The sequence below is a fragment of the Ceratotherium simum genome, chromosome 25 (genome assembly GCF_057802395.1).
Source record: "Ceratotherium simum simum isolate JZ-2026a chromosome 25, ASM5780239v1, whole genome shotgun sequence".
NCBI lineage: Eukaryota > Metazoa > Chordata > Mammalia > Perissodactyla > Rhinocerotidae > Ceratotherium > Ceratotherium simum.
In genome coordinates, this window is record NC_141924.1 from 10922141 (window position 1) to 10947793 (window position 25653).

At 54.3% G+C, this 25653-nt stretch overlaps 1 protein-coding gene across 1 annotated transcript; it reads right to left on the bottom strand.

The window, feature by feature from the left end:
• Nucleotides 1-260: 260 nt before the first annotated feature.
• Nucleotides 261-25539, bottom strand: TAB1 (TGF-beta activated kinase 1 (MAP3K7) binding protein 1). The gene is made up of 11 exons (XM_014793221.2): nucleotides 25410-25539; nucleotides 13226-13362; nucleotides 12725-12878; nucleotides 11616-11702; nucleotides 11004-11142; nucleotides 9492-9605; nucleotides 8773-8884; nucleotides 6788-6932; nucleotides 4991-5213; nucleotides 3779-3941; nucleotides 261-2163 (listed from the first exon to the last, which is right to left on the bottom strand). Exons 1-11 carry the CDS (start codon nucleotides 25440-25442, stop codon nucleotides 1956-1958), a joined length of 1515 nt encoding a protein of 504 aa, XP_014648707.1. The 5' UTR covers nucleotides 25443-25539; the 3' UTR covers nucleotides 261-1955.
• Between the last annotated feature and the right edge of the window lie 114 nt (nucleotides 25540-25653).

Here is a 25653-nt window from a genome sequence, read left to right on the forward strand (position 1 = left end):
GGCCCACAGCGGGAGAGAGCTGTCATCCCCTCCAGATGTGCGGGGCCCTGGAGGGATGCCAGACACCCCACACTCTCTCCCGGGCCATGGGGGCGGCAGCACGGGGTCCAGTCAGGAGGCGGGGTCCACACTCCAGCTCTGCCAACCCCCGCCCGGTAAGCTGGCCCTCCTGGTGGCTGAGCAGGGCAGCAGGAGGCGCCCCCCGGGGCTGCCTCCAGAGGCACCTGAGACTTGAGTAAAAGCACCACTGACACCAGCCATGTAATACCACCATTTATTATGTCTTCACTGTGGTAAAAAAGTGATTCTATTTCTAGAGCCAAACAGCAACCTGGAGACATTCTTGGAAGAGAATTCCCTTTGCTCTCAAGCCTTTGTGACTGATTTGAAATCTGCTCACCTGCAGAACAGAGGCGGCTCCCGGTGGAGAGGAGTGAGGGCCCCCTGCGGAGACGTACTTCCTCTGGTCGTGCCTCTGCTTCCCTGGGAGACCAGCCCTGGGCCTCGCTCTGCTGCAGGGAAACGCAATCCCGGACCACAGCGCGAGCCGGGGCCCCGGGAATGGCCTCTGACTCTCAGAGTCTGAGTACGCTGGAGGCCGCACACCACGGCCAGTGCCTGGTGAGCCGTGTCTGGCGAGCCGTGTCTGGCGTGGTGGGGCAGGAGAATGGGAGCTGGGGGGCGGGGGGGATGGCAGAATCCAGGGGCCCTCGGACGCTGACGAGTTGTGCCCCACCACTGCCTGTGACGGGGGCACTTCCTGAGTCTCCCGGGCCTACCCTGTCCTCAGAAAAGAGGAACAGCGATCCGGCCGACAACCCTGGCCCCAATGGCAGGGTGCACGTGTGAGATGGTCTTACTCAGGGCCCGGGCCGGCCTGCCCCAGCCCCTCAGTGTCTGTAAAAAGTGTACATCTCTAAAGCCCTCGGCCACCCAGAGCAGCTGGTCTGAAAGAACCTCTTCCCTTTGGGGAGCATATTCCACTGTTCTCTCTCAAATGAGCCCCCAGCCTGACTCATGACCTGTTACCTTGGAGCTGGGAGAGACTCCTCCTCAGTGGTCAAGATCCTTAATCCCAGCGGCTCCCCAACCTGTGGCCTCCCCAGCACCAGTAAGGAAAGAGCAAAGCTCACCCTGATTCGGGGCCCCCCGCCTGGAGGGGCCTGACAAGAGCAGCCACTACCCCCGCTTGGTCCAGGCGCAGCACCCCCTCTCCTGCACCCATGGTTCTGGTGAAGCCCGCCTCACCCAGCCCACCCCCTCTGGTGGACTCCAGGACCAGGGCTTCTCTTGGCCCAGGTCCTTCCAGTTCCTTCCCATCTGACCTGGCCCCTCTGTAGCCATCGCAGGCCCTGATGCTTCCCTGGTCTTCCTGAACAGTTGCCACTGAAAACAACCCGGGCAGCCCAGGATGGCGCCCAGGGCTGGGTGCAGACACCAGCTGGGGTTCTGCTCTGGAGGCTGGAGAACAAAGGGGGTCGCCACTGCCCAGGGGTGAAGGGGGCACTAGCAGCGGCCACAGGCTCTTCCAGGGGAGGTGGCCGCAGGACAGGGGTGGCCTTGAGAAAGCAGTGGCTGCTGGGCCTGTGGGGTGCAGGGTCACAGGAGAATCTCTTCACATTCTGCCCACACGGTGGGCCTGCGGGCCAACACAGCTTCTGCACCCGTGTCCCTTGTTCCGAGAAATGGCGATGGTCCTGGCTGAGGCTGCCTGAGGGAGTGGCCTCCAGCCCTCTGTGTGTGACAAGGTCCCAGGGGTCCAGTCTGCACTGGCGCCTTCTGAGAGGACATTCTCTACAGCACCGAGAGCTGTGGGGCGAGGGCATGGTGCTGGCTGATGACTGGGCACCACTGGCCCCACAGCACAGGCAAACAGCAGGAGAAGGCCTGTCCGACCCCAGAGCTAGGCCCCTCGTCCCACGCAAGGTCCTGCTCGGCTGCACTCCGGGCTGGGGCTACGGTGCCGTCATCACGCTCTGCTCCCCGTGGTCCACACTCCAGAGGCGGTAGAACTCAGCGAAGTCCACGTAGGGCTCGACGCGGCCGTCCTCGCCAGGCGGGAGCGAGTGGGCTGGCCGGGAGCGGAAGAGGCCCCCATCCGAGCTGGAGCTGCTGCTCTGGGTGTGCGTGTTGGTGGACTGCAGGGTCAGGGTCGGGCTCTGGCTGCGGGGACGACAGGGGACAGTCAGTCAGGGGCCTTGGCGTCCAGCCTGGGGACAGAGAGGCCCCTGCCTCGACCAGCTCCTCAGGCCACAGGCCTCTCTGACAAAGGAAACTACAAGAGCCAGCCCAACCAGATGTTCTCAGGGGCAGATGAAAAGTCAAAAGGAATTTTTAAAGCTCTAGCTATTATGTAGCTACTTAAGTTAACTAGAATTAAATACAATGGATCACCCAGTTCAAGTGCTCAATAACTACACGTGGCTGGCGGCTACTGCAGAGGACACAGAACATTTCCACCCTCAGAGCGGTGCTGAGCTAGAGGCCATCCTTTCCAGTCTTTCCCAATCCATCCTAATGCAGACCCCACTGACCACAGGCAGGCAAGGGCTCTTCTCCCAGAAAACCTTCCTTCCTCCCTCCCAGTCACTCCTCTCTCAGCAGCTCGTGTTCTCTGAGCTTCCTGGGCACCCACCCTCTGCCACAGAGCATGTATGAGCCGTGAATTCCTGCCAGCCCACCGTCCTGCAAACTCCCAAGCCTGCCCAGCACCCAGCACCGGGCCAGCCGGCAGGGCCCAGCTGACGCTTAGATGCAGGACGGAGGAAGGGGGCTGTCAGGGGCCCAGGAATATAGAGGCACAGAAAGACAGCTGGTTCGCTTGCTGGTCTGGGACCACTGCTATCAGGCTCTGGCTCTGTGGAGACAGCTGGTGGCCTCCACTGGGCAGCCCTGAAGGGACAGGGAAGTCACCCTACTGCGCTTGGGATGCCCATCGCTCAGCTGCCTGGCAGGCCCCTCCAGCCCTTGGTGGTGGCTGCAGCAGCAGCAGCAGCAGCATGGGGGCAGGGAGAACAGAAGGCCCCCGGCGAGGCAGAGGGAAACAGTGTGACTCCCCGCCGATGGCCCTTCCAATTGGCCACATCCTCTGAGTGGGCTGGGTGTGGCATCTCTATTATTCTGTGCAGGGCTGGAATGTGGAAACCAGATCCTGGTTCCCTGGTGCGGTGGGGTGGTGTACATTCCACAGAAAGGATGGGGTGGGGTGGCCAGCAGACCTGTCAGGCAGGTCTGCAATGAGGAGGGGGCTGGCCCCAACCCCAGGCTCCACACCCCTGCTGCCTCCACTCCTTCCCCCACCTTGAACTAGCGAACTCACTGTAAAGCTAACATTTGACATTTTTGGCAGAGAACACCAGCTCTGACAAGCCAGGACAGGCCACACAGTGGCCCTCAAGCATGGACGGCATTGGGGAGGCCACCCTACATCACACACTCCCAGACGGGAGCAGAGGAAAGAACAGAACCTTCCCATCAAATGAAAACTGCATGTGGGACCCACAAGAAAACATGACCAACAGGCTGCCAACATCAGCCTGTCCCCTCCCAGCCTGCTCGCCACTCTGCCCCCCGAAGCCCCACCCCCAGTCCAGCTTCAGGGAGCTGCTGGAACCTGCAGCGCTGCGTCTTCCTGCCTCAGCATCTGGGGGGCTCTCCAGGGACGGGGGTGGGAATTTGGGAGGTGAGACCCAGGCATCTCATCTGGGGCCCGGGGCCACTCCTGCCCAGTGCCAAGAGCTGTCCCAGGACGTGGGCCTGGGGCGGGGGGAGGGCTTACTTGGTGAGGGTGGGAGTGGCTTCGTCCAGGGTGGCTGCGCTGTGGGCCCCGTTGACCAGCTGGCCCTGGGAGGGCATGACGAGGGACAGGGTCACACTGGTCTTGCTGGTGCTCTGGGCGCTCGAGTAAGGCACGGACACGGGGTACACGCGACCTCCCGCGGCTGTGGAAGCAAGTGAGTGGGCCACAGGGAGCGGCAGGGGGACCTGGGGTGGTGGGAACAGGCTGCTCCAGGGCCCGACGGGGGCAGTGGCCGAGGGGCTGAGAGGTCAGGTGGCGGCCTGGCTCCCCAAGCCACAGCTTGGCCCTCCGCCCCTGGTTACAGCTCAGGAGTGTCCCGAGGAAGAGCCTCTTCCAGGCCAGGCAGAGGCCCCCTCTTGCAGCAAAGCACCGCTGGCGCTCAGAGCAGGAGAGTCAAGCGCTGAGCTGCCTCAGCGAAAGGGTTACCGCCCAGCTTCCCACGATGCCCTAATCCAAGGGATAAGTGTGCTCCTAGCTGGGGTCGGCCCAACAAAAACAGGGCTGCAACAACGAGCCAAAGAACCTCCAGTAACCCTGTGTCCGTGGGAGAACAGACCATCTGTGGACGCCTGAGCACGAAGGCCTGCTTGTGTGAGAAAAGGAAAAGAAACCAGCCCCCAGGAACTGACGGTCTCGACGCTAAGTGGCACTGAGTGCAACACAGAACGATCGTCTCTCTTTCTGAGCAAGCTGATTTCAGAATTAAAAAGGCAGAAAGTAGAGCATCTCCCCCTTGCCTTTGACACGGCCCGGGGACAGAGCCAGGCTTTGGGGGCCCTTCTGTCCACACACCTAACCTCGCCTAGGTCACTTCCTTCTCGAGCCTCAGTTTCCCTTTCTGTAAAAGGGGGGTGCCATCTGTCTTTGGGGTTGTTAACGAGGACTAAGGGAAATGTGCGGGTATGGTGCCTGGCACTCAGCCATCGTCCCTATGATGTGGCCCTCAGCTCTGCGAGCAGCCCGCACTCAGGTCTAAGGGAGGCAGCAGGGCAGGGGGTGTTACCCTCATCTCACAGACTAATGGAAACGAAAAACACGCAGCTCAGAGAGCCCAGGTCAGAACTGCTCCAAGCTAGGCCTCCCATCTCCATCTCTACTCCAGGCCGCAAGGCCATCGCCTCAGCTGCTCTGCACCCACCACAGCCCTGCACGGCGTCCTCAGGCGGCTGCCTGTCCGCACAGCACACGTACCTGGGGCCGGGGTCAGTGAGGGCTGGCTCAGCTCACCCAGTGGGTAACCGAAGTTCCTCACCAGCAGGGTCATGTCCTCGTGCCGCAGGCAGAACTTGGCACGTTCCCCGCCACTGGCAAAGGTGTCACTGTGGATACGCTTTACCCGGTCCACCACGGCCTGGGCCACCGCGTCCAGGGAAGTCTGCTTGGCGAACTCAGTGTCGATCATGGCGGCAATCTCCTGGGGCAGGGGGGCAAAAGCCTGGTGAGGAACAGGGGGCCCAGGACCGTGGGCCACAAATGCAGAGCCTGAGCAGGATACTTGGGGGTCAGCAGCCAAGCAGGTGCAGGAAGTCCCTACAGCCAAGCCTGTAATCTGAGCTTTTCAAGGTATTCAGGATAATCCTTCTGGAACTTTCTCATTAGAAAAGGTGTGGCTTTGTGATCTGATTGTTGGCTCCCACACCAATAAAATGGGGGATAATATACACCTCACTGCCTTATTATGAGGATTAAATAACAATGGATGTGAGGGCCCTTTGGAGCCTACTAAAAAGCCCTGTATAAACTGTCATCATTATTAAGCTTTCTTTCCTGGAACAAACTTATTGCAGGCTATGATACACCAATTTTGTCAGAAATTGGGGATACAGAATGAAGACAGGGTCCCTGCCCTCAGAGAAGTCCAACTGTCCATGTATTCTAGAACCCAGTAGAGGCCACTGGATAATTCTATTGTGAAGACCAAAGAAAAGAAAAAAAATTACATTGACAAGAAGATGAAAAACACAAACAAAATCCTGCCCATGATGGCTGGCCGCAGTCTCTCCTGGAGGCAGGAGGCAGGGGCACATACCAGTAAATGACCCGGGCCCGGCCGGCGGTGGGCTCAGCTCCATCACTGACCAGCACATCACCTCAGGGAGACCCTGAACTCTGAGCCCCAAGACCCTAACTCCACGTGGCCGTGAGCCCCGCCCCCTGTTACAGGCTCCTGGAAGGAACGATAACGTAGAACAGGTGAAACACGTCAACCACAGCTATCAGGGGAGAGTCAGGCACCTGAGACTTTGTCCTTGTCATTTTTCATGAGAAAGGACAAAGCAGAAGAGGTACCTTCCTACAAGGATCACAGATGGAAGGAGGAACACGACCTGAACTCATCTGACTGACCAGCAATCCAAGGTCAGGTCAAGGCAGGCTCCCAAGATCACCCCTGCAGTGACCGTCCCAAAGTGACCGCTCAGTGACCGTGTCTGACACGTGGACTCCAAGGTAAGGGGATACAAGCAGCCCCACTGGCCGGGGCCCACGTGTCTCACAGCCGCCCCCCACAATCCCACAGAGGTGGATGTTGTCCCCCATCCTAGAGATGAGGGACAAACTGTAAATCATCCGCAGCTCAGGGCCCTGGAGGGAGGGGTGGAGTGAGACTCGGATGTGGCGGAGGACTTCCTGGCCAGTGCTCTGTGGACCAGGTCATACCCCCTCCCGACAGTCTCCAGAGCAATGTGTGCCGTGGAAATTCACCCCATCTCAGCCTCTTCCCCTCAGGCCTTGCTCAGGGCCCTGGGGACGGACACCGCTTCAAGCCCAGAACCAGCAAAGCTTTTGGGCGGCAGAGCGTTCTTGGAGCTCTGGGCTTTTTCTTCCCCCGCTATGAACCCAGAGAAGATGTCTGGCGATGGCATTTCAGAATCAGGGCTCTCAGGGTCCCTGAGCACTTCGGAGCTGAGCAGGAGGGCTGGCTGGGTCCCCAGGGGAGCACACCACCCTGCAGGCTGGCCAGCAGCGCTCTGCCCGGGCCCAGCTCACCTGGTTGGCCTGCCCTGGCCCGTGGGCTGCCTCCAGGGCCTTATAGAGCCCCTCGGACATCAGCACCAGGAACCCAGTTACCCCATCCAGGGGCTGTGCACCATGGATTTCGGGCTCCGCGATGATCGGCTTGGACTTGGCAGCGCTGTGGGAAGAGAGCAGAGGGGAGAGCCGTGCTTGGAATGGCCGCCGGGGACATTTACTCCCCTGAGGGGAAAAATCCACATCCAGAATGTAAAATAAAACACACACCTGACAAGAGGAAAAGAAATGAAGAGAAAACCAGAGAAACAGACTTATGTTTTGAGAGCAGCTACTAAAATAAAGCTCAGAGGCCAAAAAAAGTGAAGAGGCAGCGGGGGTCAGGACGGCAAAGGTCGAATGCCCCATCCTGGCCCCATTCTGCACCTCCGTCCACAGAGCCTGGGGGTAGGGTGGGACAGCAAGGGGGAGGGCTTCTCTTTCAAAAGCCCATCCTCTCGGGCTCGGCCAAAACAGGTGAGCTGACCCAGACCCCTACACACGCTCTGTCTGCACAGGGATGGTTCACCAAGGCCGTCAGAGCCAGTAAATGTCCGAGCTCCAACACGTGCACGTGCACACGGAGGCAAGTGCAAGAGCATGCTCCTGGCAACAGTATTTGGAAGAGTGAAGTCTGGAGACATCCTGAGGGTCCATCAGTAGGTCAGTGCTGACCCTGCCACCCACTGGACTCCTAGCAACAGTTACCCGGAACGCCGCCAGCCTAAACTGTGGGTGTGCAGGAATGGAGGGATGGGCACCTATGACGAAGAAGTGAGGTGCAGAACACTAGGAAGAAGGCTGGGAACACTAAGTGACATTTGTGGGTGTTTTGGAAAGGAAGCCCCACCACACACACACACGCATTTGTGGGTGTTTTGGAAAGGAAGCCCCACCACACACACACACAAACTGGCATTTGTGGGCGTTTTGGAAAGGATGCCCCACCACAGACACACGCATGCACACACACGCATTTGTGGGTGTTTGGAAAGGATGCCCCACTGCGCGCACGCGTGCGCACCCGCACACGTGCACAGACACCTTGGGTCAGGACACACGAGAAACTAGCGGCCTCTGGAGAAGGAGTCCTGGCTTGGGGTGGGAGAAGACTGACTTTACTGTGCATCCTTGGTGCTGTTTGAATTGTTTTAAACCACAAATGTACTTTCCAATAAAGCACACAGAGCCCCACAAATTAGAGACCCCAAACTCGATAGCCTAAATCCTGTGAGAGTAAGGAGTTCTCACATGTGCTTTCTAAGACACAAGACAGCACCTCACACACACGCCTGTGTCCCCAATCAACGTCCTCACAGACAGGTGAGCCAGTGGTTAAGGACACGGTCTGAGTTCAGGTTGCCTGGGTTCAAGCCCAACCTGAGCCCGCTGCCAGCCCTGGACCAGGGAGGCCACCTCATGTCTCCATGCCTCAGTTTCCCCGTATGAAAATACCTTTGGGGCAATAACAGCACCCACCTCGGAGAGCCCGAGGACTGAACAAGAGGATGTGTGTAAAGAGCTGAGCACAGGCTTGGCACAACAACGGCTCATAAACGCATCATCGCCCATTTGCTGCCGTGAGTACTGGGTGGCACTCAGAAAGGACAATTCATCTCGCACCTCTGCCCTGGCTCCAGCCACGCCAGACTGACCAACAGGCCTTCAGTCCATCCCTATCTACGCCAGGCGGCTCGTGCCACTCTGGCCTCTCCTGCCAGGCCCTGTGGCACCGTTGCTGCCCCTGGCTTTGGCCCAGCCTAGCCTGCCAGCGTAGCTCTACAGGACCCCAGCTCCCGGGGCAGCGGGTGCAGAGCCCCACACCAACCTCTCTGAGAGGAAGAAAGCGTCTCCGTGGCTCCAACTACTTCAGTTGCACCTTTTCTGTCCGTAGGGCCACACGCCTGCTTCTGCCCCGGCCCCCTGGCCTTGCAAACAGATGGGGCCGCGGGACGGCCGCCTACCTGAGGAGGTCGCTGTCAGCGTAGCCGTACTTGACCTTGTAGTCCCCGATGCGCCTGGTGCTCTCCTGCCCACAGAGGACCCCCACCTGCTTGATCTTTCCCGCGTCCAAACCTGGCAGAGGGAGGACACGACAGCCCCAGACCCTGTTCACAGAGAGGACGACAGGAGGGGTGCAGACACAGCCCCGGAACCCAGACAACGAGGAGCCACTGAACAGGACATGCAGCCACAGAGGGCGCCCCGGAGAGCGGCTAACCCCAAGTCCCCCAGTGTCCTCGTCCCCAACCCCGGCAGAACACGCCTCGCTCAGAGCCCCTCCTCCACACAGGATCCAGCCCTGCCCAGCAAGGCCCTCTCGCTGGGGGCCGAGTGGGAAGGGAGGGAGTGGCCACGGCGGCTGGACGCTCAGGACCTCTCTGTTTCCATAATAACAGTGAGTACCTACCACGTGCCAGGTATTCTCGGAAGCATTCTACACGTATTAACTCTTTTCATCCTACCCTAAGGTAGTGTTACTATCATTCTCACAGAAAACCTGAGAAAGTCCTAGACATCACCAACTAGTAATCAGCAGAGCCGGAATTCAACCCCAGGCAGGCTGGTCCCCAGCCCAAGGTCACAGCCCGTCCACTACACGGCCGCCAGAAGAGGGCACAGGGTGAGCCACGGGGTCGGCCTCCCCACTCCCACGGACCCCTGGCCTGCAGCCCCTGCTCACCCAGCTGCGAGAGGCGGAAGAGCTCATCCTCGTTCTCCGTGGTGTGGTCCACATTCAGCTGTGTCACCTGCAGCCCGTCCACCGTGGACTTGCATAAAAGGGCACGGTTTGTACCTGCAGCAGAATTTGAGCAGCTGAGCAAAGACTGAGCGCGGGAAGAATAGGACACGGTGAGAAGAGAGAGAAAAGGCATCTCACACATGGAAATCCTTGAAATGAACTACGAAAAGAGGCTGAGACCACTGGGGTGAGTCACCAGTCAGGGAGAGCTGATGATATTAAGGAATTAGGCTAAACTTTTCCAGTGTCCTTCTGGGATTAGGATTTTAATAAAAGAGACCTTTTCTTTTTTTTTTTTTTCCCCAAAGCCCCAGTAGATAGTTCTATGTCATAGCTGCACATCCTTCCAGCTGCTGCATGTGGGGCACGGCCCCAGCATGGCTGGAGAAGCGGTGCGTTGATGCGTGCCCGGGATCGAACCCGGGCTGCCAGCAGCAGAGCGCGCGCACTTAACCACTAAGCCACGGGGCCGGCCCAAAAGAGACCTTTTCTCGAGGGAGACATACTGAAATATTTATAGATAACATGACACGATGTCTGGGTTTGATTCCCAACAATGTGGGGACAAAGGGCTATAGAAGAAACGAGAGACTGGCCACCATGTGCTGATTGTGGGGGCTGGGGGATGGGCACAGGGGGTTCATTAAATGCTATTCACTCTGGTTTTTCACATTTTTGAAAAATTTCCATGATGAAATCTTAAGGGTGGGGCCGGCCCCATGGCGTAGCAGTTAAGTGCGCGCGCTCTGCTGCTGGCAGCACAGGGTTCAGACCCCAGGTGCACACCGAGGCACGCTTGTCAAGCCATGCTGTGGCGGCGTCCCATATAAGGTGGAGGAAAATGGGCACAGATGTTAGCCCAGGACCAGTCTTCCTCAGCAAAAAGACGAGGATTGGCATGGATGTTAGCTTAGGGCTGATCTTCCTCACAAAAAAAGAAACGTTAAGGGAAGGAGGAAGGGAGGGAGGGACATTATTAGTGGGGTCTCTTCAGAGCTCTTACCGTAATCTGCACCCTGGGGTCCAGCTTTCTCAGCTGCTCTGCCCACAAATCTGAACATCCCTGTGGCCCCTCACCGTCCAGCCCACACCCAGCCCACCTCACTGCCTGTCATGGGATGCCGAGTGGGTCTTCCACAGCCAGACTACCTCTTCCAGAAGAGGAAGCCACTGAGGAGACCCAGAGAGCGGACGTGACTCGCCCAAAGGCCAAAAGCCAGTTAGGGGCAGAGTGGGGATTAAAGCCCAGACACATGCCCCCCAGCCGTCCTTTCTTCCCACTGGGACTGAGACACTCCTGTGGAGGATCAGGAAGACAACTAGTGGACTCGGGAGACTCGGGCTGGCGGTCTTACGTGCCTGGAGAGCAGATTGCCCAAAGAACGCACGGACCCCTGAGGTTGACCTTCTCTCCCCCAGCCCTCCCTGCCCTGGGCCAGGCAGGCGGCTCACCGACATTGGCGACGTAGAGCTTGTTGTTGAGAAGGACTGCCACGACGGCCATGGCTCCTCCTGAAATCTCCTTCTCCAGCGTCTTGAGTCTTTCAAGGATCTTCTGATACTGAGGAGGCAGCTGGTGCTGAGGGACACCCTACAAGCCACCATCAGGGGTCAGAGCAGGCCGTGTCCTCGGAGACCACCTCACCAACCCTCCCTTCCCTTACAGAGCAGGATCTGAGGGCCCGGCCAGGATGGAAGCCCCACGGCAGGCTTCTTCCAGAAAGCCGGAGGTGACCTAACTTGTCCCGTGGGCTCTGACAGTGCTGGTGGGTGACGTGCACAGGTAGGTGACGAGGCTGTGGACAGATTCAGGCCTTTCCTCACACCCTTCACTGGCCCCCCCCATGCTGAGCTTCACAGTAAAGCTGCCCAGTCGGCCAGGGAGGCTCCTCGGAGGGCAAACCCATCACTACCAGCCTCCCCCAGTCAGGAACTGTCCCCTTGACTTCCGCTGCTCTGGCCCCATTGTGCCAATGGCCTAGGAGTGACGAGAAGATGAGTCCTTGCTCCTAGCAAAGCTGGGCCTCGACGTGCTTCTCCTGGGGAGTGGGCTGGGGGGATTACCTCTGGCAGCTGGGACTGTAGGCTCGCCTTCTCCGCCAACGCGTCATCGATGGACTCCAGGAAGCTCCTCTCCACCACATCGAAGGCCTGGAGGGACAGGAGACAAGGAGAGGGGTCAGGGCAAAGGCCAGCTCAAAACACCATTATCATCTGATGCTGAAACACCCCGTCAACAGCAACAAATCATATTAACTGCGGGTCATCAAGTGACGGGGGCTCCACAGGCACCGCCAGGCACTACTGCTCCTGCAGAGCAATGTCTGACAAACACGCCTGCCCAGGGGCCGGCACCTTCCGAGGCAGCACAGAGAGCGACTGCAGAGGTGGGAAGCTTGGAATCGGACCGCCCGGGGGTGAGTTCCTGCTTCGCTACTTGCCGGTCTCCTCATCTCTGCACAGAGATGGTGCTGCTCTGAGGGGACTGAGATAACTCACCCTGCGCTCAGCACCTGGCTCAGAGTCTAGACCAGCGACAGCTGATGTTGTTACTACATCCTGTTGTCCCCCGACGCTGGTCCCGCTGCTGCCTTTCCCGGGGGGACCCACTGAGAATTACTGGCACACAGCCCTGGGGCCGGAGAGGGTGCTCTGGCCCTTGGCGCTGAGGCCGGAGAATGGCTGGGAACACTGTTTCTGAGGAACAGGAACCCATCTTCCTCGTCTAGAACTAAGTGCCTCCCGACGTGCTTCCAAAAAGAGACGCCACGAGGAAAAGCTCCAGAACAGCAGCAAGCAGACACAGACCTGGCCAATGAGCACCAGCCAGCGAGGAGGCGAGGCCCAGGGTGCCTAAGCCCACCTGAAGGAAAGGGGCCCCTAAATCACCGTTTCCACCAGGGCTCAGCCGTCCACGGCACCCCGCTGTCCAGGGTTCCGTCCCTAATCCCCTTTCCCCAGGAGCATCTCCTCCAGAGCCGCCGGGTCCTGGACTCCTGGGAAGTGGGGAGCCCCTGCTGCGGAGAGGCTCCCTGGGCTGGTTTCTCTGCAGGGGAGAAGCTGGCAGTGTCCTCAGCCCAACCCTGGCTGAGCCTGCACTTCATAGCCGCAGGGCTGAGTTCCCGGGGACACGATGCGCCTGGGTCCTGGTCCGCCAGCCCAAGCTCTGATACCTGCAGCAGCACGCGACGCACGTCGGCCTCGGTGTGCTCGGTGTTGAGCTGGCCGAGCAGCAGCTCCGCGGACAGCCGCTGGGCCACGAAGTTGGTCACCCGGTTCCCATCATAGCCGTTGAAGACCCCATAGAGGAAGCAGTTGTTCTCACTCCTGACAGAGGGAGGGCAGGAGGCAGCCTGAGACCAGGGTCCCGAGGGGAGGGGGAGGGGAAGGAATTGGGGGAGACCAAAGATACAGCAGCTGTGGCTTCAGGTACCCACCTAGGTTCCCCCCTTTGACCATCACTTCACTCTGGCCACGACCTTCTGGGACGCCCCCCGCCCCCACAGTAGCAGGCCCTCGGCTCTGAGCTCTAGATGTGGGAGGGACAGCAGCAGAGGCCACCTCCCATGGGCCACATCTCACCGGCAAACCCTACATGGGACAGCTGCAAATCTCCTCCTTTTCTTGCTTGTAAACCTGCTTCCAATGCCCAGGAGAGCACGTGGGCCCCCTACCTGAACTTGAGCCAGCTGTCCTCCGGGGGGTGGCTCTCGGTGCCCTTGCCATCAGCAGAGTAGGTGCGGTTGGAGGCTGAGCCCACCCCAGAAAGGTGGCAGAGCGGCAGGTCGTCTGTCCAGCTCGGCTGCTGCTCCTGGGAAGACATGGGAAACCAAGAAGCGTCACCGCCTCCCCCAGGGCAAACCCCACCTCACCTTCTTTTTCTTCCTCAACAAAAACCTCACAGGCCCAGAGCCCCACACTAGGGGGTCCACTTCTTTCTGGAAAACAATGACACTTGTAATGAACAGACAGCTCAAGAAGGGTGTGCATGTTTTCACAGCCAGTCTACAAACCTGTTCCCCAGCAAACCTGAAAAAGATTAGAGTTCCCCAATGCACAGCTCTGCAGTGGACTCCAGGAGTGACTATGTGGCAGAACACGAGTGAGACACACACACAAATGAAGCAAAGTCTTCGTGGAAAACTGCTGGCTCCCCAACTCGCACTGCAGTGGCTCTGACTCCAACCCCCTGGACTCCAACCCTCAGAACGTCTGATCCAGGTGGGGCTCAGGGTGTCTGCACAGTAGGCAGCTCCTCCCAGGCGACTCTGATTCAGCTGGCCCAAGACTGCAGCTCGAGACACTGACACAAGCCAGCCTCAGCCACTCTCCCTGGCACTGGGGCCTCCACCCCCTGGTCCCCGCTCCACCCTGGTGTCCTCTCCCAGCTGCCCCCTGCCACATCCTCCTCCACCAGCACCACACACTTGCAGCACCCAGTCCATCCCGGCTCTTACCCTCCGAGTGGAACACCCTCCTTGTCCTTGTCTAGCAATTCTCCCATCCTTTGGGACTCTGGCTCAGGAGTCATCTCCTCCGGGAAGTATTCCTTCAGGAAGGCCCTCCCCAGGCTTGGTTGATAGCCCTCTTGTACTCCTACTACACCTGGCTCCCTCACTCCTGCCTGGCTGACTCCCATTCCACTCCACAGATCGCAAACCAGGCCGTTCAGTATAATCACCGAGGAGCTTTAAACACACACACAGAGCTGTCCAGGCCCCAGCCCACACACAGATCCAAACTTCCTAAATCTCCTTGGGGTGCCCTCTGAGCACCTGCATTTTTTAAGCCCCAGAAATGACTCTGACGCAAGGCCCAGGTGCGATCACTGCCTCTCAGTGAAGGTCCCCCACCCACGCGGGCCCCCCGGGGCATTCCCAGAACCGCCGTGTTGAACTAGAGCAAACTAAAACAACCTGGGAGAATCAAAGTTCAATTTCAAAGAGAATAATTAAAATTTGGCCCGAAAGCTTTATCGAAATATTAAACAAGCACGAACACTGCACAACTTCTTACACGTTATGACTAACAGTCCTCAGAAAAGGATGTGAAAACCACTCCAACAGGCTTTTGCAATCAGATGTAAAAAGCCTGTGGTTAGCTTTTGTGGCAGATTTCATCTTCTGTTTATTTACATACTGACACAGAGTGACTTTACGGGTTTTTTTTTTATTTTAATTGCTTTTATGCTGCCTTTATTCTAGCGCTTTAGTTTTGAGCTTTCACTTCTGCAGGGTGTGGGAGTTTGTTTTTATTTTTGAATTAACGTATAGTAAGACGTTTTTGGGTGTGCAGGTCTATGAATTTTAACCCACGTGGAGATCTGTGTAACTGCCACCACAACCAAGCAGCAGAACAGCCTCGTCACCCCGACACGCTCTCGTGCTGCCCCTTGGCAGCCAGACCCTCCCCCAACCCTGGCACACCGACCTGGGCTCCAGCACTATACTGTCTTTTCAAGAATGTCATGTAAATGAAATCAGCAGTACATAACCTTTTTTTTTATTGTGGTAAAACATACATGACATAAAATGTACTATGGTAATTAACCATTTTTAAGTGTACAGTTCAGTGGTACTAAATACATTCACATTATTATGCAACCATCACCATCATCCACCCCCATAACTCTTTTCATCTTGTAAAACTGAAACTCTGTACCCATTAAACAACAACTCCCCATTGTCCCCCCCAGCCCTTGGCAACCACTGCTACAATCCTGGTCTTCAAGTACATAACCTTTTGAAACTGGCTTCTTTCACTCAGCATTGTTAATCTGAATTAATAATTATGAATCTCAGCCTTTGAGATTCATCCACGTTGTTGCATGCATCTACAGTTTGTCCCTTTTCATTGCAGAGCAGTATTCCACTGTACGGATGTAGCAGTTTATCCATTCATCCACTGAAGGACATCTGGGGTGTTTCTAGGTTTTGGCAATTATGAAGAGAGCTGCAATAAACACTCACCGGCAGGGTTCTGCGTGAACATAACTTTTCCTTTCTCTAGGGTAAATGCCTAGGAGTGAGACTGCCATTTATAAGAAACTGCCAAACTATCTTCCAGAGTGGTGTACCATGTGCAATCCCACCAGCAATGCACAACAGTCCCAGTCGCTCCACATCCTCACCGCTACATGGGATTCTTTGTTTTTTAATTCAGACATTCTAAGGGGTGTGTAGTGGTATGTCATCATGGCTTTAGTTTGCAATACCCTAATCACTAATGATGATGCTAAGCATCTTCTCATGTGCTTATCTGCCATCCACATATCTTCTTTGGTGAAGTGTCTAAGTCCTATGCCCATTTTTTTAATTGGGTTGTTTGTTCTCTTAACTGCTGAGTTTTGAGAGTTCTTTATATATTTTGGATAAAAGTCCTTTGTTGGACATGTGATTTGCAAACTTTTCCCCAGTCTGCAGCTTGTCATTTCATCCACTTCATAGAAGTTTTGATGAAACCTATTTTACCATTTTTTTCCTTTCATGGTGCATGCTTTTGGGGTCATGCCTAAGAACTCTCTGTCCAGGGGCCGGCCCCGTGGCTTAGCGGTTAAGTGCATGCGCTCCACTACTGGCGGCCGGGGTTCGCATCCCGGGCGCGCACCGACGCACTGCTTCTCTGGCCTGGCCGCGTCCCACATACAGCAACTAGAAGGATGTGCAGCTATGACATACAACTATCTACGGGGGCTTTGGGGGAAAAATAAATAAATAAAAATTAAAAAAAAAAACGTGAAAAAAAAAAAAAAAGAACTCTCTGTCCAGGTCACAGAGATCTTCTCCTATGTTTGCTTCTGACAGTTTTACACTTTACATTTAGATCTGTGATCCACTGTGAGTTAATTTACATATAAGGTAGGTTTAGGGCAATTTTTTTTTTTTTTTTTGCATACAGATGTCCACTTTTTCCAAAACCATTCGTTGAAAAGACTATCCTTTCTCCATTGAATTACTTTTGCACCCTCGTCCAAAATTAACCAGTCATACTTGTGTGGGTCTATTTCTGGACTCCGTGCTATTCCATTGATCTGTGTGTCTGTCCCTCCACCAATTCCACGCTCTTGATTACTACAGCTTTATAGCGAGTTATTAAAATCAGTAGTGGGATGCCTCTAACTTTCTCCTTTTTCAAAACTGTTTTGGCTATTCTCGTTCCTTTGCCTTTCCATATAAATTTTAGAATCAGCTTGTCTACATCTACAAGAAAAGCTTGCTGGGGTTTTGATTGGAACTGTTTTAAATTTATAGATCAATTTGAGATCCGACATCTTTACTATGCTGAATCTTGCAATCCATCAACATGGTTATGTCTCAACTTACGTTATTTATATCTTCTTTACAAGACTTTTTTTTTTAATTCACACAATTTCACACAAGAGCTAAAAAGCTACTAGTGCCTAGTAGTATCCTCTGAAAACAGAAAACACGATTGAACATACTAATGGAAAACAAACAGCAATGAGACCTGAACTTCTGCTCAGCTCCTGACAACACCGGGCATTTAAGACTTTCAGGTCAAGCTACAGCAAAAGACCTGCTTCACAGTAACACAAAACTGTTTCTCACTCTAATCTTGACATGTCTCATTTTAAAGCAATATAAGTGTCTCTCAATATAAATGTGAGTTTAAGTCTTTGGAATCTGCATATGACAAATGCAAAGTATATTCAATTAATACATCCATCCATTCAACAAATACTCACTGAGCATTTATCACAGGCTGGCATTATTCCAGGTACTGGGGATATGGTGGGGAAAACAACAGAGGGTCCTTGTTTGAAGCCTCCTTTCTAGGGAGAGAGCTCCTTTAAACATGTAATACAATAAATACACAAGGCAACTGTAGACAGGGTTCTGTGCTATGGTGAAAATACATCAGGTAACAGGACAGAGTGATGAGGAGGGCTCTTGTAGGTGAGGTGGTGAGAAGAGGCCTCTCTGGGGAGGTGACCTCTGAGCCAGGCCCAAATGATTACAGAACAGTGGCCATTTCAGAAAATGGGGAACGAGTCTTCCAGGCAACAGGAACGGCATGTGCAAAGACCCTGAGGTAGAAAAACAGGCGTGTTAGGTTCAAAGAAGCGCAAAAAAGTGAGTGTGGCCTCTGTAGTGAGCAGAGGGGAAAGTGGCTTGCTACGTGTTCATACGGATGCCTGCACACGTGTGCCTAAGAGGGGACAGTGTAAGGCCTTCTAGGCCATCGACCAGGTTCACTGCCAAGGAATTAATTATTTTTCAAGGAACTGATCCTTTGCCAGTCATCCCTTAGGTCTGAGATCTGACCAGTATACCTCTATCACCAGGGACCTCACAAAGGTCTCAGGCAACCTGGCAAATAAATTTCCAAAAGAAGCTCCTTTTTCTAGGGTCTGGCTCCTGCCTCCAACTGGAATGAAATTAAGCATAAGATTAGGCAGAAGCACAAAAGCATGTCCCCAGTCAGGAGCATCCTGTGTCCCCCTCCTGAAAAGATGGGCCAAGAAGCCAGCATTCAGCACCCTGAAGTACCACAGCTGTTTTACAGAATGGGAGAAGACATTTATACTTTCTAGAATCCTGTCTGCGATTAAAAATGAGATTAATATGGATTGAACTCATCCTCTAATAGGAGATGAGCAATACAAATGTGTCGCCCACGAAGCAGACCTGTCATCAACGCTGCAATCACAGCGCCTCCTCTGCCAATATCTACCGCCCACAAGGGACAGAGACAGGCTTCCAGGGAGTTGGATCTTTCCAAAAAATTCATACTTTCCAGCAAAAAATAAATATTACCCAAGTGACTTATGGGCCTGCTTGATGCTGAGAAATAGCATTTTATGGGGAAAGAAGGAAACAAACTCAAATGGATGACTGAGGAGCTGCCATGTCATGTGTCGTGGCCCAGGGACGGTTCATCTAAAAGTATTCACAAAGGGAGCCCACAATGCTGTTACCAGGAGTGGGCTGAGCCGTGCTGACTGCGTGGGAAGAACGAGCTCTCCCAGATTAGGAAAACCGTGTGCACGCACGACAGTGGTCAGTACTTAACCAGCGCCTTGTTCTTCAGAGTCTTTATGACAAGTGTCTGGAGACTCCCACAATGTTAAGCGCTTTTTTCGAAATCTGATCTTCATAATGTTGAGCTCGTAATATTTTGGAAATATGTTATTTTATTAATTAGCAATCGGTGTTCGGGTCAATAGGCATGGACTCCAATGCTACTGTTTATTTAAGGACAGTCTTTATCCATTCCTGATAAAAACACTCAAGACAACAGTAACCAATGGATACTTTCTTAACATGCCATTCTCTGTATACTTCAGCCAGTCCTAATGCCAGCATCTCACTGGGTGGGGAAACACAAGAGGCGTTCTCATTAAGACCAGGAACACAGCAAGGACGCCCACTATCTCACTACTTAACACTGAACTAGAGGGGTCAGCCCGTGCAGTTAGACACGAGAGCAGCAGGACAGCATAAGCGTGGAAAAGAAGGACAGTTACCTCTCTTTGCAGTCGATGTGACAGTACCTGGACGCCCTAAAGAATTAATGATAAAACTAACTCAAATAAGAGAAACCAGTAAGGTGGCAGGACAGAAAATCAACACACAAAAACCAACAGCCTTCATCTACTTAAAGACGGGCATCTAGCCTCCACGTGAAAACTTCTTCTTGCTGTCAACTAAAATAACAAGGTCTCTTCCTCTGAAGTTCTATGGGGTCAGTCTCCCCCAACCACACTCCTGCGGAGGATGTTTTGAAAGCTAAATCTGTATCGGTTAGATTATATCTTAATGCTTTCATCCCAGCCGTCCAGCCTGTGGACACAGTTTTGAATCTCACCCTTTGAGAGATGAACAATCTCACTCAGCTGTCTATCTTGGAGAGATAGGGCCTTCTATACAGTGTTCCAAATGGTTTCTGAAAAACCGTGGGAAGCTAACCCACTTCCGGCAGGTGTCCGGACTGAACACAGGAGGGCAGTAACACCCCCACCAAAGGGTTGCTCTACTTGAAAAGCCAGAGGTATTTTTGGAGCCTCAAATGAAGAGGTTACTGACCCTCGAGGTACAGTCGCAGAAACAAGCTCACACTTGAAAACAAACCAACTATTTATACACATGGACCTTGATGAGCAAAGTTCTACTTATTTCACACTGGTACTCTTTAAACATTAAGTTCCTAGCCATTTTGGGCCGGCCCCGTGGCTTAGCAGTTGGATGCGCACGCTCCGCTGCTGGCGGCCCGGGTTCGGATCCCGGGCGCGCACCGACGCGCCGCTTCTCCGGCCATGCTGGGGCCGCATCCCACATACAGCAGCTGGAAGGATGTGCAGCTATGACATACAACTATCTACTGGGGCTTTGGGGGAAAAAAAAATAAAAAGTTCCCAGCCATTTCGACTTGGCTTGTTATTAAAATAAAAAATAAGAAAAAATTACCCAAAGACCATATTAGAGAGTATCCACGGTGAGAAAGGCCTCCCCTTTGCTGTCTTTCCCAGCCCTACCCACCCCCAAAGGCCCTGCTCAAATCCATCCGGTGCCACAGGCCCGTTTCCCAAACCTCAACCCTCCACTCACCATCTTCAAGAAATTATCCACGTCATGCTTTTTCTTTAAACTGCCACATTTTCTTTTACTCAAGTGATTTCATTTTGAATGTAAACTTTTTCAGTATTATAAGTGGAAAACCAATATTACCTGTCATATCTTAAAGATAATAAAAAACGAAAACAAAGTTATTAAATTCTAGCTGAAACTACAGCCAGCTCTAGACTCTGAGCTGGAGCCCTGTTCCGTTAAAAAAAAAAGGAGGGGGGGGGGACATAAGCAAGGCTCAGGAAGGTGTTAAGCACATACTAGGGCCAAACCAAGTCTCTCTCTTGATCTCATCAGAGATGCGGAGAGAGAACTGAGAAGCACGTAACCTCCTCAACACGTACCAAGGAGTTTTGTACCAGCACACACCCAACCACCTCACCGTGTGGCCCAGACTCGGGAAAGTCCTGCCCATGGCCACGGAGCCCTTCCCTGAAAAACCCATCCCCGGGGCCTCACCGTGCAGACTGGGCACCCCGCTCCCCCGCCTTTCACCATCTGGCCGTGGGGCAGCTCCTCTGCTGCAGGCTGTTATTGCTAATTAGCTACCTTATTTCACTGATGCAAAGATGTATATTTTCAACATTTTAGTATCTTTGAAGTTGGTGTGTTACCAGTTAATTAGCAACGCGTCTTCTTTCTTAGTAGTATATAAAATAATGATGTGTCCCCTATAATTAATGGTGTCTTAGACCCAATGACATATGGACCATTTCTCATGAGTGCTCCTTCAGTGGAAGGCCTGGCCTTCTCAGAATGCGGTCCCCACAGCACCTCAGACATTCAATAACCAGTGGCCGGAGAATTCCAGAAGGTTCTACCCATGGGGGAGTACCTGGTCCTCCCTGATTTCAGCAGTGGCCCTGACATCACCCCCACCCTGCTGGGCCAGGTGGGCTATGATCATATGCTCCCACTTCACTCCACCTCCATCGGGGACCAGCCCCACCAGGCGTCCAGCGCTGATTCTACTAAAACCCACCAGACTGCCAAGTCTCCTGCTTCCTTCCTCCACATTTCTGAGCAATTTTCGGAAAGGTCATATATTTTCTCTTCACACAAACCCCCCACCTCCCCAGCCCTGCACATGCTGATGTACACTTTCTCCCACGCTCACAGATGCCAGGCCCGCCAGCGCCAGCAGAGAGCGGCACCCGAGCACCCGGGACGTGAGTCGTGAGTCGGGTGGGAAGCTGCGAAGGGGGCGTCTCGCACTCATCGCAGCCTCATCACAGAGCTGTGCACACACACAACAGTGAGCACCGACCACTTTAACTCTTTGATGGGTCACAGTGAATTTCTCACAAGAAATATAACAGAAAATACGCAAGAAAGAAGGCTGTCTCAAAAAGCCTAATTTTGACTTGATTATGTGAAGGAGTTTACCTAATTCATACTTTGGGATAAAAAGTTTTTATAGTGATCCAATTGTATTGAACCCATTAAGGGTGTTACAAACACCTTATGCACATATATTTAAGCATTAGCTCCTCATATACATATGTGACCATGTCACACAAAAACAGTCCAGAAAAGTCCCCACAGAGACTCATCTCAAATGCCTGGGCAGCAGAAGTGGACGAAGCGCGGTTCCAAGTTCAGGCCACAGCCTGAATATCAAATTATGGTATGAAAAGGCCGAGTGTTTTTGTGGCAAAAGCACCCGGATTCCTCAGAGGCAGAAAAGCTCAAAGAGGGCGAGTACCACCCCCAGGAAGATGCTCTGGGTGGGGGCAGCAGTTCTTTCTCTCCAAAGAGCTTAAAACACCCGGTGCCTCCTGCCATCTCTCTTTCTGAATGACCCCCTTTTTCTCCCCACTTCTCTGGGATCAACTCCACTCCTGGCCCCCACCTCTCCCTCTAGGGTTTTCATCAAAGGTTCTCTATGTTTTCATCACAAATACAGTCCTAACACACTCTTAAAGGGGCTGCTAACGACCGTGGAGCACTTACTGTGTGCCACAGCAGCTGGACCACATTCGGATGGCGTATGAGATGGCTGTAGGTGGTGGCCTAACGGATGTTTTTATTTTAATAGGTACATATTATTTTAACGTACAGTAGAAAAAATATATAGCTAGCACCTGTGATTTCATAGATATAATTGTTCAGGATACGTCTAAGTTAAAAAAATTTGATTTCACGTTGATTTTCTTTTTATAATTAAGTAAATAATAGTATAGGCCAAACCAAACTCTTGACTCTCTCAGCCCCAAATGTGCTTCTCTTCCAGGGTTCACCAGCTCTGCAAAGGGAACCGCTGTTGTTCTAACTGAAAGCTCCTAGTCCTTGACTCTTCTTCCTCTGTCACACACCCCACCTCTGACCTGTCAGCAAATCCTATCAGTTCCTCGAAATACAGCCAGAACCCAGGACTTCTCCCCACTCCTCTGCCATGGCTCTCACACCTGGATAACTGGAAGCAAGCGCCACTCAAACGCTTCTCAGCGGAGGGCCCTTTCTCCAATCACAAGTCAGATCACATCACACCCCTACTCCAAACCACCCGAGAGTTCCACATCACACCTAGAACAGAACCCAAAGTCCACAGCAGGAGCCACAAGGCTCCCCCGAGACCCTCCCCTCACTCCAGCCACACTGGCCTCCTTGATGCTCCCCAAACAGGCAGGCCTTCACATCCCTCGGGCAGGAACACCCCCTCCCACAGCCCCCACTTCATTTCATCAAAGGCTGAGAGGTCTTCCCCCACCTCTCCGTCTAAAATGGCCCCTCCACCATTCTGTCTGATTCCAGATTATTCTTCCTCGAAGCACCACCTGATGTTATATTATAGATATTATTATATCCTATATAATCTGTATTTACTCATTGTTTACTGTCTGCCTTACTAAAACATAAGCCTCAGGAAGGCAGTGTCCCCTGCACCTACACAGGGCCTGCCCCATCCTGAGTGCTCAGGGACATCTGAGCGAATGAACTGCAGGCGTTCATTCACAGAACTGAAGGTGGGACTTCACAGTTGGAGTGTGACCACGCCAGGCTAGGAGCCTAACCTGTTAGTTCACTTAATACTAACCACACTCCTGGGAATCCTCTGGGAGGAAACCAAGGTTCAGGGATGTTAAGTGACTTGCCCGAGGCCATCCAGGACTCTACTCTGTTTACAGGCTTGAAGGCCCAAGTTCTTTTGAACACATCAAGTCACCTTCAAAAGCTCTTCTTTTCTTCAAAAGATTACACTTTTAAGGTACCACACTGCCTGGGGGCCAAAGGTGAAACTCCTCAGGATGACATTCCACCAAGCCACCAAGCGCTCCTGCATCTGGCCCTACCACACTCACCCAGCACCATGGCACAAACCCCCAGCCTTCCTGCGAGCCTCCACTGACCCGGGCAAATCAGGCCACCTGCAGCCCCTGATCACACTGACCCCAAGGGGCCTCATGCAGTGTGTTAGTGGTACACGGCTCCTTCTCCTGAGCTGGACTGCAAACGCAGAGAGGGTGGGACACGCCTCACTCATCTTCCTATCGCCAGGCCCAGTAACCACGGACCAGCCCCCTCACAGCCAGCTGCTGAATCATGGTTTCTGAACTACTCTTGCCAGACTCAGGACAGTGGAGGGCAGGTCAGCAAGTCCCGCACACCACCTGGACACTCGGACACGCTGTGAGCAGGGATGTCTTGACCACCATTAGGGTGGGAGGTGCCTTGTGTGGATATCCCTGCCATCTCCTTGCCTTTCATCAAATGCTATGTGCTTAAAGCGACTACCCCACCCTTAAAAGATTCCACCAACACCCAGGAACACATTCTGGAGCTAGTCAAGTTCGCCTTCTGTCTAACTCGAGTTCCTTGGGCTCCAGCACACCTAGAAGGGAGGGAAGCTGGCAGCCACTCTCCTCAGCAAGCCAAGGTGGCCTACAGCAGTTACCACTTCCAGCATTTGCCACAATCCAGCCAGTGTTTCCGCAATGTTTACTACAATGGGGACGTTTACAGAGGGGCTCTGCCCTCTGGAAGCTTACAAAGCACAGGGCCAGGCCCACCTAATCAACTCAATGACAAGGCAGACCTGCCCAGCTAAAAGGGAAGCCAAGGGTGTGGACAGACTGAGGGCTCCCCCACCAGCAGACCTGGGAATTGCTATCCTGGAAGAGCGATTTCAGAGAGTCTACACGAAGCCTGTCATTAGCATGCAGCAGTGACGTCACCCCCTCCTCCCATTCGCATGCTTCAACACCCTCCAGGGCAGGAGGGCCATGCCTGCTGCATCTCTGGAAGGCCACGGTGGAGCACCGGCCCTGGCTACAAACGCTTTACTCATTATTTCACGGGTATTGACTGAGTGCCCGGCACCTAGTGGTGGTAGGGGCTGGTGACACCACTCACTGTTGATCACAAGTTCCTGTCTTCAAGGAGCTCACTTTCCAGTACAGGGGGCAGACAATCCACAGGCCAGTACAACAGACCGCCATGTCTGGGGAGGACCCAGGGGACTGCACCCCACCTTGGCAGGTCAGAATAGGGCCATGGCGCCAATACGCATGTGCATCAACGTGCACACGTGTGAGGAGGATGCAGGGGCTAGAAGCCACCAGTGACAAACCCATGAAGGGCCAGATGAGGGTAAGGGTGAGTCTCAGGACAACCCTCCCACTGCCCGCTCTCACCTTACGAATAAGGAAACTGAGGCTGGAGGAGGCATAACGAGTTACAGCCAGCACCAGAACCCCGGCTGCCACCACTCCAGCCATTCCCTCGGTACAGCCCAGAGATTAAGAGGGTCTCTGCAATCAGACTGCCTCTGCCACTTACCAGCTGTGTGGCCTTGGGCAAATGACCACCTCCCGTGCCTCAGTTTCCTCATCTGTAAAACAGGAACGATTATCGTACCTATCCACGGGGCTGTTAGGAAAGTTACACTTACAAATGTAAAGCAATCGGCACGACCCTGGGACACGGCAGGCGGTACAGAGTGGCTGCTGCTGTGATGATGACTGTCGCACGCCCGCTCACCACCCGGCCCTCCCCGCGGCCGCGCGCCACGTCCCCTTCCGGCTCCAGAACGCGCCCACCCTCGACGCGCCCCTGACGCTCGGGGAGCGGGATCCGACCCCCGACGGCCGGCCGCAGCGCGTACGCACGGGCCTCGCGGGGCCGCACGCGCCCCTGGCCTCGGGAACGGGGGGCCAGCCCGGAGAGGGGAGGGCGGCGGCCACAGCCCGCCGGGGAGAGAGAGCCGTGCCTGCACCCGACAGGCTCCCCCCGGCTCCCAACCCCCAGCCCGGAGAGGTAGGCGCTTGCTCACACTCTGCAGCAGGCTCCTCCTCTGCGCCGCCATCTTGGAGGGACCCCGCGGGCGCGCCCGCCTCCCGGCAGAGCAGGCGAGAAGGGCGGCTAGAGCGGCCTGAAGCCGGTCGGAGGACCGCGCCGCCAGGGAGCATGCGCACAGCGCCACCCCACGGCAGAAGTGCAATGGAGCCGCCGCGGTGCTTGTGCGCAGGTGCGTTCTTCCCACTCTCCTCTCGTGGGAAGATAAAGAAACGGCTCTC

Bases quoted from the DNA above. Each gene is read 5' to 3' on its own strand.
- TAB1 (XM_014793221.2), bottom strand. From the start codon at position 25,442: ATGGCGGCGCAGAGGAGGAGCCTGCTGCAGAGT. The intron at 8,885-9,491 runs GTGAGCAGGGGC...TCCCTCTGCCAG, and splicing joins CTTCCGCCTCTCGCAGCTGG to GTTTGGACGCGGGAAAGATC. The intron at 5,214-6,787 runs GTGAGCTGGGCC...CCCCTGCCCCAG, and splicing joins GGCCAGGGCAGGCCAACCAG to GAGATTGCCGCCATGATCGA.